The sequence below is a fragment of the Bactrocera oleae genome, chromosome 5 (genome assembly GCF_042242935.1).
Source record: "Bactrocera oleae isolate idBacOlea1 chromosome 5, idBacOlea1, whole genome shotgun sequence".
NCBI lineage: Eukaryota > Metazoa > Arthropoda > Insecta > Diptera > Tephritidae > Bactrocera > Bactrocera oleae.
In genome coordinates, this window is record NC_091539.1 from 32,690,898 (window position 1) to 32,703,353 (window position 12,456).

General features: G+C 34.5%; 1 protein-coding gene and 2 non-coding genes across 4 annotated transcripts in view; 2 read left to right on the forward strand and 1 right to left on the reverse strand.

Annotated features, from left to right (window-relative positions):
• Positions 1-12,456, forward strand: part of LOC106619923 (otoferlin) — a 126,794-nt gene that overhangs the window by 65,533 nt on the left and 48,805 nt on the right. For both annotated transcript variants that reach the window (XR_004978422.2, XM_036371803.2), the window contains exon 5: positions 4,037-4,107. Coding sequence is in view for 1 of the 2 variants with exons in the window: in XM_036371803.2 (XP_036227696.2) it covers positions 4,037-4,107 (71 nt within the window). In the remaining variant the exon portion in view is untranslated. The remainder of the gene's footprint in view (positions 1-4,036; positions 4,108-12,456) is intronic.
• On the reverse strand, positions 4,327-4,399 carry TRNAR-CCU (transfer RNA arginine (anticodon CCU)). The gene has a single exon. It is a non-coding gene; the product is annotated as a tRNA-Arg (tRNA).
• On the forward strand, positions 10,263-10,335 carry TRNAR-CCU (transfer RNA arginine (anticodon CCU)). The gene has a single exon. It is a non-coding gene; the product is annotated as a tRNA-Arg (tRNA).

Consider the following 12,456-nt stretch of genomic DNA (forward strand, 5'->3'; position numbering starts at 1 on the left):
ATCCCCCGGCATAATTACAATTTAAAAGTTGCACTATTTTTGGTTCAATTAACCGGGAAATAAATAAACCGATACTCGTTTAATTGAATAATTTGACACATATTTTTAATTGATTATGCGGAAAACCTATTAACTGGGTTCAATTATGCGGGAAAATTTACACGTATTTTGTATACAATATATTTTTGACTGTTCAGGTGGTTCGCATAAACGGGAAAATCAATTAACCAGGGTTAAATTAGGCGGGGGATACTGTATTGGGTATATGAGAGATAGGGGTAGTATTACCCGATTTGATATATTTTTGGCAATAAAGCATACAATTAAGAGAATAAAATGCCCCTGAATAAAAAATTAAATTAGTTTGCATGTATTTATCACATTAAAAGCACGCAAGCACGAACAAGTTGTTGATGTGAAACCATTCTAGCTTGATGGCATTGAAGTTTGCATAAAAAACTCTCCACTTATACATTAGTATGTACATATGTATGTTGTGAAAACACGCAAGCCAGTGCAAATGCTGCATATAACTAAAAATGTGTGCTAAGGATTCCACTCCAAGCGAAAAAAAAGTACAGGCACTTCAAATATTTGAAATGGATTGAGTGCTGGTCAACTCTTGTTCCTCATTTAGTTAGTATTAAGTTTGATAGTTACCTCCAAATATAGATAGTAATTAGTAGTGTAACTCTGTAACCACAGTTAACGATAACTAGATGGGTGCTCAGGTGCTGATGTGATAAGTTAAGTACTTGTTATTGCCAGAAAATCAAGTTTCAAAACCAAAATTCCTTAGAAAACTATAAAACGTTTTACATACGTTACTGGAGTGACTATTTGGTTTTTAAAAATACATCTTTAGTGACAATTCTGTAGAACTATCCGATATGCAGTCACAAATTTATTGAGTATTCGCTATGTAAAAGTTATGTAAGTGTGATTATAGACCGATTTGGTTATCTTGATTTTAGAGGGGTTATATCTACCTAAAAGCAAGCAAGTCTTGTCAAAATATTTTCGCAAATACTTTCTCTATGTTTTTTGGGAATGCTCCATTTTTTACATGACAAAAGAAAATGAAATGCCCAACTAAACCAACTCATTCGTAATATCCATTATTGAGATTAAGAAAATTCACCGATTCACTCACTCTTAAGTTGTAAAATGGTGCACTTTTTTCTGTTTAGAAGGTAATGTTCTAAGAAAAGAACATTCAACTTTAACAGCCCGGGCATAGGGCAGAATAAATGCAACATTTTTGTGAGAAAATACAACGCTATAAGTCAAAAATAATGGTGCAACAATCGAATTCTGTACAAAGAATCACAGTGAAGACCCCTCCCCAAACAAACTAATACGTGGTTAAGAAATTTTGGAAAAGTGATTCTGAACCCGCCATCTCATATGTTTAATGAAGCTATATTTCTCACACAAAAATTTAACAATATCAACTGAACTTCGTTAACTTGTTATAGTGTGAAAATGAACCAATTCAGTTAATTAGGTTTCCTTTTATATTTCGGGATTAGAGAACAAAAACAAATATTAATCATGGAAAATCGCTTTATAGTTTTTTTAAACTTTTTCCACAAAGATCTATGCTCTTTTGCATATGTTTAAACCAATTTTCGAAGCACTTTTGGCACTCTGATTGATGGTTCCAAAACACGCTTCTGAACGCATCAATGGCGTCTTCAGGTATCGAAATTCGTTGACCTCTTAGTTTATTTTTTACGTACGGGAATAAAAAGAAGTCGTTCAGTGCCAAGTCAGGACTATGCAATGGATGTCTCATCAAATCGATGTTTGAAGAGTGATCCGTTTTTGGCGGTTGGTTTTCCTTTTTTTTTTTTTGAACGATAACTGGCAAACAAATGATTGTGTACCACTCAGAATTTAATGTTCTGCGTTGTTTTAGTGGTGCGACAAGTCCAGTTTTTCCAAAAAAACAGGCAACTTTTGTTGGACAATCAAACGTTCATGTAATATTGAATGTACGTTGGTCCGTCTAATGCCTATAGTTGTCTTAACCTCCCGATAGGTCACATGACGATCTTGCAATATCAGTTTGAGCACAGCATCAATAGTTTCCGGAACAACAACTGATTTAGGAGGATTTTCACGAACTTCGCCTTGGAGTGATCTACGACCTCAATTGAATTCACCATATCATCGATAAACAGTAGTCCTTGATGGAGCTTCATCGCCAAAAACTGAATTAAGTCATCGATGCACTGTTACTGCGTTAATCCACCTCGAAAGTTGCAAAAAGTGATGGCTTGAAAATCTTCGCGATTTAAATCCATTTTTCGGCCAATATCACTTTTTGCCTCGAACACGAATTCAATAAATATTCATATCATTATCGAAGAGATCAACGCCACCAATTCGATTATTGTATGCTCTTACCCTGTGTGGCATGTCAGCAAAATATTTTTTGTCGCCTTTCCATCGCTTCACATGGTGCAGAGATTCAATTTCCTCATGATTCGATGCAATGGTCATGACATCTCTTCATCGGGCTATCAGCGCATTATTGTTTCGATCAAATGTGTAGTCAAGCCAGACGCATTCTTAGATGACGAGACATCAATAGGTTGTACATTTGGACTGTCTTCGTTGTACGCGCACGATAGTTCAATGTGGCCAGCTATTTCGTAAAGCAGAAACGCACTTCTATCGTTCAGTATTTGCTCCTCATCATCGATATTTTCCGAATCGCTTACTGCATCTGTAGTTACTAGAGGCAAGACCACTAAGTCGACCGTACCCGCATCGAAATTCCACTGTAAATATTTTACTCAAGAACGGAAAACATCACTACCGCGCAGCAGCGGGCCTACCTACAAATCACACTGGAAGACCTATCCGGGCTCGTGGACAACAACCGATTAACAGCCTGCCTGGACGGGTTTACTTTTATATTAATGATCTAGGAAGCTTCTGGATAATTCTATTTTAGAAATACCTAGAAAGAAAGTTCTCGAATATTCCATAACAGTTTATAGGTGGCGAAATCTGACTACAAACTCATTTACTTTATATATTATTCGAAAGAATGCAATAGTCCTTACGTGAAGTGGCATCTTTCGGTCGAAATAAGTCCATACCTTTTCAAGGACCTATATAAAGAGTAATATGATCTCAATACCTAAGATTGACAAAACTATTGACCACTATCTAAGATGTATTATTTAAATTAAACGGTCTTTTTGGTGTATTTTGGATAAAATCGGTGTATTTTATACCGTAAGCGTCAATAATACACATATAAGATACATACATATGCAAAATTAGGAAAGCGTCTTTTGGACGTACTTTCCTTTAGAGTCGAAAATTGCTGAAACGGGTCAACGAAGTCCTATATACCACACATAGTTATTTTCGCTATTCGCTAAAATGGCAAGAACGAATATAAATACATTCCTAAATTAATTTCTGACCTTTCTTAGCTTCAATTTACACATAATGAGTTTAGCATTAAATATGAATAAAATCAGTCCAGAACTTTGTCTAGCCTCATATACGCAATTTTAAGACTTTTTCTTTTTTTCTGTTCTATGCTTAATCTACTTCATATTCCGCATTTGCAAATTGTGAGAGGGTAAGATGTTCGTTTACACCCGGTCATAGCCTGCCGTTACTTGTTTTAATTTATTTGTTAGAAATAAAAATAAATGAATTTTGTTTATACCAAAAAACAAGTTCCTGAAAAACTCTCTCTTACTTAATTAATGAATATCCAGAGAAAGAACACGAGATTTTTCCCGCTTTTTTTCTCAAGCATATTCTTGCTGTTTTTATCTTGTCATGATTTTTTTTATAGAAGTCTGGAGAAATTAGTTGTAAAATAAGTGCCAAACTTTACATAGAAAAAGTTAAAATATTCTGCTTTGCAGCAAAAAGCAATTAGAGAATAGAGTTTGTTTGCCCATATCATAGAGAAAATATTAGTTGAATCTATTGTATTGCTTCTAAACAAGCGTAACTGAATAATTTATTTTAACTGGTTTTAATTTCTCCATTGGCACAGGTTTAATCAGCGCTGGCTACATACGAATTGAAGACCAATTGGTGGATATATCTTCCAACAAACCAATACAGGTAAAATAAAATTCGGTTTGAAATTATCCATAGAAACAAGTGATGTCTTCAAACGAACATATCTTATGCACATATGTGTATAGACGTCTTTAATGTGTTTATTCATAAAATATATGCAAATGTGTATAAATATAACTACATATATTCTCCGTAAAAATAGTAAATTGTATACTACATATATTTTAATTAATTTAAAAAAAACGAACTATTCTGAATTAATACCCCAGATGGGACTCGAACCCACAATCCCCGGCTTAGGAGGCCGGTGCCTTATCCATTGGGCCACTGGGGCTTCCCATAATATGTAGCCAGAATACATACAACAACGCAAGGCAACTAAAACAGCACACACGAGAATTACGACTATAGCACAGTACACGGAAGAAAATCAAATACACAAAGATTTACTTACGTACGCTTCATTTCAGCAGAAAGGAGAAAAATAAATAATAATGAAATGCAGCTGCTGATAAGCAAGCAAGAGCGTTTAGCACACAATAGCAAAATTCGAACACGTCATTGCTTGCTATACCATTGCTGCGCTCACACAATGTACATACCATAAATGCTACATTGATTTACCTTCAATTGCATATAAACACGAACGTTTGTATGGCTTGTCGTACAAGTAGCGAACAACCAGTTTCGGCATAGCGTGTGCGACAGTCATAGTGCCGTTTCAGACAGGGACTCAAAAGAGTCTCAAACCAGTTTATTGTGGGCGAGGGGACGACGAGGAAAGACGAAGGGACCGTGCCACTCGTGTTCGGGTGGCACGCTTTGTGTTCTTGTTCGTAACAGCTCGCTGCTACCCTTTTCAGCATTCCTTTTCACTTTCAAATCCTTTGAATGGTTGCAAGAGCGCTCGGTTTCAAATGAATTCGATCGCAAATTTGAGTTCTGTTATCTATTTTTGTATGTAATATGCAAATACGTATGCATAGAATAATAGAAATATTATGACAAATTGTAAATAAGGAGAAAATTAAGATATAGATTATGGAGTAAAGAAATTATGAGTTTTTAATACTTAAAGATTAGGAAATTGCTATTATAAATTTGGCCTTGAAAATATTAGTAGCGGATATTCAATACATTCTTGTGGATTAGGGAATTCCCGTCTTTAGTATTTTTTTGAAACTATTTAGCGGGTAGGTACTTGTATTATGCATATTGTTCTACCATATTCATGGTAATTCATTGCAAGCAAAATGTGTGACCATCATCTCAACATACAAATGAAATACGCAGCACGCAGTGTTGCGCGGTGTTGCGCAGTCGAACCGCACAAATATTTACGAACATTTTGTGAAAAGGAATGCAGAAAAACTAGACTCGAGTTGCTGGACTCTTTTTGGCCGTGTGAATGCCCAGAGCGACACCAAAAGAAAATTTGAAAAAAATGCGACTCTTTTGAGTCCCTGTCTGAAACGGCACATAGTTAACAGCGTGCATGATGTATGTATGTATATATGTATATATGTATATTTATATGGATATCCATACATGTAGTAAGACGGAGCGTGTGCCATTTGAGAGCGTACTTTGTACAGTGATGTATAATACTCGAGCACAAGCAGTCAACTGCATTAACAATGCTCAATAGGTTCAATAAACGAAATACATAACGAGTATAGGGGATACGCCTATAGTAATTGTATATGTGAAAAAGCAAATTGAATCAAAAGAATAATTGTGAAGAGCGCACCTCATGAGTTAAGTTAGATTAGATGGTGAAAATAAAATTGCTCAAGTAATTTGAATTGGAAAAGCCGGCCGTATGTTCTAAGTACTTACAGCTAAGAGCCTCGAATTATTCAGTTAAGATATGCGATTTCTTTGCAAGTCTACGTTGTAACTTGATATACCACTTTAAAAGCATCAAATATTGATTTACAAATCTTTGCTTGTAACTTCCTAAATTGTATGTGCATGTACATATATGGTATATAAGCTAAAATTCTACTAAAGCCGATCTCTACGTCTAACCGACTCAAAAAAGCACAGTAATTTATTTATTGATTGTATTACTATTTTCGAGGTAGTCAACGAAAATTATTATGTACGACTTTCACCGAGCATTTCAGTAGACTTCCTATTGGACTCATGTGGGTAATGGGATAGTGAAATTCGTTTTTATGGCGTTTCATTAATTTTGAAAAGCAATGAGTAAAAGAAATGATGAAAAAGAAGTAAGGTGGAGTTGAACCTGGTGGTCGGGGTGCTCAGACAAGGTCACTTCTTTTTGATATCTGACGTGCACAGAATTTTGTTGTAGACGCTAAAGAATTTTATTGGTAATGCGATTGTTAAAACCAGTAAGCATGTAACTTTATAACTTTGGCTCGGACAATATTAGTGAACATCCATCGATATCCAGCTATTCAATTCCTGTACATTCAATTACGGGATTGCTTATAATAAGCAATATACGACAAAAAACAAATGAAGATGTCAATTGTGTAGACATGCATTTACCCAAAATATCAGGAGCATGCTGCATTCACGTAGCATCTACCAAGTGTGAAACTTCGCGACATAAGTACATACATATGTATGTATGTAAGTAAATAAAAATCTCACAATACTAAATATTTCTAATAAGTTTCACCTTAGAAATTATTTTAAGACGCCTTTTAAAATTATTTCATTATTGAGTATACGTTATTATTTATCGCAGTGTTACCAACTTCCTTCATGGGGTTTCTTAACTTTGAATATTAATTTTTTAACTGAAAAATTTGAATTAAAGATGGTAGGCTACAGATATCGTTCACATCGAGGCGTAGTAAAGCAAAGCAAATTGTTGGGCAACTCTTATCTTTTTACTCTCTGACAATTTGACATGTGTATATAACTTGTTCGGAAATGATTGAGTTAAACCGTCCGTCTGAAGCACAAGGAGCGTTCCAAAGTAAACAGGACTTTTAAAAAAGAGACAGAACAAATGGTTTTATCGGCAAAATCAATTAATTTTATTCAAAATAGTCTCCTTCTGCTTTAATACAGCTTTTTGCACGGCATGTCGAACGAGTGTTTTAGCTCGTTGCCCGGTATGGCCGCCAGTATGCCGTTGCAACCCTTTTGAATGGCCTCCACGTCTGCATAACGCTTTCCTTTTATCAGCAAATGCATTTTTCCGAAAAGGTAGAAGTCGCACGGTGCCATATCAGGTGAATACGGGGAGTGGTTGATTGTAAAAATTTGATTTTTGGTCAAATAATCGGCCACAAGCGTCTATCGATGAGACGGCGCATTATCGTGCAACAAACGCCAACTTCCATCTTCGCGATATTCGGGCCGAACACGTCGAATACGGCGCACCAAACGCTTCAAAACTCCAAATTAGAATACCGCATTAACGTTTTGGCCGGGTGGATCAAATTCTTTGTGGACCATACCCTTGGAATCATAAAAACAAATCAGCATTGTCTTCACTTTTGACTTCTCCAGGCTCGATTTTTTGGGTTTCGGCTCATTTCTCATTTATGTCCTAACGACCACTTTGAAAACGTTGAATCCACTCGTTCACTCTACTACGGGATAGGCAATCATCGCCATAAACTTGTTTCATTAATTGAAACGTTTCGGTAAAAGTTTTACCACTTTGAAAACAAAATTTAATGTTGGCTCTTTAATGTTGGTTCGAAGCTCATTTTCGCACCGATGACAAAAACATACTGACACTTAAAACGCAATAACTTCACTTCCAATAGATAAAATGGCATGAAATTTTTACTGGAAGTCGATAAAGGATAGCAGATTCTAACGCACTAGTCGACATATAGATGGCGCCACTAGAGTTTACTTTGTTACTTTTTTACTGTTTACTTTGGAACGCACCTTGTAGCACATAAACTTGCGCCCAAAGACTTATCGGATGTTAAAGAAAGATGTAAGAATTTTCTTTGTAGTTGAGCAGAGAAGATTCAAAAAAGATACGATACTTGAAGTATCAGATATAATAAATATCGACCAGTAAGAAATATCGCTAAATATTTTTTATTTAAAATTTTAAATTTAATATTAATTCAACAATATTTGATTATTTCTATTAATAAATAATTATTATAATTAATTAAATATAAATTATTATTATTATATATATTTATTTATTTTAATAATAATTTCTTTTTAGGGAAATTTAGGGGGTTTTGCCAGAGTTTTAGGGAGAAAAATTGTTCAAAGATTGGAGCACTGATTTATCTTACCGGACAGCTTTACATGCAGCTTGTGGATGTATCATAAGTACATACATATGTATATATAATTTTACAACGAAGTTTACCGATTGAAGATAGGCCGTTCAATCTCAATAAATTTAAAAAATAAATGAGAGAGGAATACGCAATACATTGAGTCATGTAAAAAATATAATCCAATTCCTCGATATAATTATTATACAGGGTCTTCCAATAAGAGTGATATGTCGTTAAGGAAATTCAAATATTTTTTCTTTAATGTGAAGTACAATCGATATAATTAAGTTCTGAATATAACATGATTTAAATGGCCTCCACGACTTCTTTTGCAGGAACGAATTCGATGAACCCAATTTTTGAATACTTTTTCCACTAAATGAAGTCCTATGTCATGAATAGCACGTTCAATATTAACTACTAATGCTTGAAGAGAGTCTGGTTTATTCCTAAAGACCAATGACTTCAAATAAGTCCACAAGAAGTAGTCTAATGACGTTAAGTCACAACTTCATGGAGGCCTTTCAATGTCATAATGTCAAAACTTTTCTTTTCGCAATAATTCGCTTGTTGTCCATATCGGGTGGCATGTAGTCCCGTCTTGTAGGAACCAGATGTTGTCAAGATCAACTTCTTTCAATTGCGGCCATAAAAAGTTGGTTATCATCGATCTATACTGCTCTCCATTGACAGTAACGGTGTCACCAGCTTCATTTCGAAAGAAGTGTGTACCGATAATTCCACCAGACTAAAAACCACACCAACTTGTCAATTTTGGTGATTGTAATGGTTGTTCATGAATAATTTGTGGATTTTCTTTGCACCAGTTTTTTTTATTTACCGCACCACTGAGTTGAAAGTGAGCCATATATAAAATGGCAACAGAACCCGAAAAGTTGCAATTAGGGAACGATTCTTCTGATAATAAAGTTGAATAATTTGTAAATGTTGTTCTTGCGTATATCTTTCCATGATGAAATTGTAAACATTACTGAATATAATGAAAAAAAGTTACAGATCATGACATATTAAAATGGCCGAAACCACACTTAGAAATCATATTATCCCTGTGATATATTTCTTTCATTGACACCAATGCTATTTGAAAAAAAGTTTCTTTGGTTTCTAACCCTCACCCTATAAACCGCATTTCTTACATTTTTTCGAATTGGACTTGATTGCCACCTATCGGTTAAAGGGTTTCACGGTTTCAAAAAATCGATTTTTTATTGTTTTATTTAAATCTATAATCTAGAATATTGTCCTAAATTCTCAAGGTGATCCGAGTAATAGTTTTCTAGATACAGCTTTGAAAAGTTGAGCGCTCGAGGTCAGCTATATTTCCAAAATATAATATTTCTATTATACACAATATACAAGAACACAAAGCGTGCCACAATAGCACGAGCGGCACGGTCTTTCGTCTTTCCTCGTAGGATTTTAATTAAAATATACTAAGTATGTACAAGTACATACAAACACTATATAATAAAAGAATATTATCATTTATTATGAACTTAATAATAGTAATATCTTTAACCAAGTTCAATTCATATAAAATAAGTCAATAGTAAATTGGTTTGAAATTGAAATTAGTGCAAGTGTGGTATTTTTCTGTGTGCAGTTGGAAATTAGTATTTTTTGGGTAGATTGTAATTTTCCATTGTTCCTAGTTTATCGTGATAGTACGTGTAGGTGTTGACATTTCAGTTTATTTTTGACATTTGTTTATATTTAAAAATGTATTGAAGTGTTGTGATTGTTTTCAGATGCTAAAAATAATTTTGAAACATTTCAGTACGCACGAGTGTTCGCGTCTATTGTGTATTTTTGTTGTTGTTTTATTTTTTTATTCTGTGTTGTTGTTTATATTTAATTTTATAGTTAATGATCGTTGTTTGTTCTTGTGCATGTTCCGCATAACCAAAGAATTTTCAGTTGATGTATTTGATAAAAGCCCCAGTGGCCCAATGGATAAGGCATCGGCCTCCTAAGCCGAGGATTGTGGGTTCGAGTCCCATCTGGGGTAAAGCAATGAATAGGTTTTTTTGTTCCATAATTAGTATGTGCGAAAGTAATTTGTTGACATTAGAGAAGGAAAAGGGGGTAGAGGAGAGCAGTATTAATAACTCATTCAGATCATTGTGTGTTAAAATGAATTGTAATCATTATATGAAAATGATAAGAACATGTGATTATGACAATTTTGAGTAATTAATGAATTGAATATTCTTCGTACTTACTACTTATCAGTATAAATTTATAAAAATTATACTATCAAAAAACAAACCAGCGTTGCGTTTAGATAATCTGCACATGTGTCCTATCCGAAAAAAGAAATACAGTTACACATTTTTATATCCCGAGGGGTTCATATATCGATATATAAATGATCAGCGTAGCGAGCTGAGTCGAGTAAGCCATGTCGGTTTATCCGTCCGTCTGTATATACGAGAACTAATCCCTCAGTGTTTGAGATATCGATTTGCACCCGCCTGTTTCTCCATAAGAAGCTGCTCATTTTTGGGAATCGCTGATATCACTGTAGCGTATGGCTGCCATACAAACTGAACGAACCATAACAAATGCCCTTGTGAAGGGTTCCAGCAATTTATTCGATGGTGCCAACAGGCATCATGGTTAATAAGGTTTAATTCAGACTTTGTCCTGCGCACCTATCGCAATGTAAACTTATAAATTTTGCAATTTTTTTTCGTCCAAAATATGTATATAGATTCTAATAAATACCTCTGGTTATTTCATTATGTCCACATTTGCCGTTCTCCCCATAGAAAGCAATACCATTTTTTGTTCCATTTTTATAAAAACTTAAATTATAATATGCATAGTAAAATGCAACTAAATTATAAAATAGCTATATTTGTTCAGCAGAATTATAATCATACTTTATTCGGCTTTCTTTTATTTTCTAAACTATTGCATAGCTTCTATCGCGGGCTTTGACCGCGGAATCGAACAATACGATTTAAATTAGGTATTTCAATCGGAATATCAATGGTAATAAATTTCCACTTATCTTGGCTGGCGATTTCAACATGAACTTCGCTGATAAATTCAGAGCGATTGACAACGTTTCTTTCGAAAGAAATTAATTTGAAAATCCATCCACAAGATCCACAAGAATGCACAACAAAATATGGACCACCATTTACGCGGTATTTTCCAGATATTTAGAGGATATCAAGTCTCAAACTTATGTTTCTTATTTATCGGTCACCACGCTCAAAAAGCTTAACTTGAATTAATATCAAAGAAAAAAATACAGCATGAAAATAAATAAATAATTATAATTGCATAAGTTGATAAAAAAATACTAAATTTTGTGACATTTCATCTATTGGAAGTGAAGTTATAGGCGTTTGAGTGTCAGTATGTTTTTGTCATCGGTGCGAAAATGAGCTTCGAACCAACATTAAAGAGCCAACATTAAATTTTGTGTTAAAATTGGTAAAACTTTTACCGAAACGTTTCAATTGATGTAACAAATTTTTAGCGATGATTGCCTATCCCGTAGCAGAGTGCACGAGTGGTTTCAACGTTTTCAAAGTGATCGTGAGGACATAAATGAGAAATGAGTCGAAACCCAAAAAATCGCGCCTGGAGAAGTCAAAAGTGAAGACAATGCTGATTTGTTTTTATGATTCCAAGGGTATTGTCCACAAAGACTCCACCCGGCTAAAACGTTAATGCGGTATTCTACCTTGAAGTTTTAAAGCGTTTGGTGCGCCGTATTCGACGTGTTCGGCCCGAAAAATGCATTTGCCGATGAAAGGAAAGCGTTATGCAGACATGGAGGCCATTCAAAATACTTGCACCGGGCAACGAGCTAAAACACTCGTTCGAAATGCTTTTGGACCGTGCAAAAAGCTGTATTATTATTTGAATAAAATTAATTGATTTTACGATAAAACCATTTGTTCTGTCTTTTTTTTTTAAGTCCTGTTTACTTTGGAACGCACCTTGTAGTAGTACTTGAATTTTTCCATGTAGATGTGTTTGGTAATTGTCAACATAATTGTAGCATATACCAAAAAAGAGGCAAAAAATCGAATAAATGTTGTTTAAGGTATTTTCGCGGGAAATGCTCGATATGAACATTCAGAAAATAGGATTTAAAAAAATATATTCC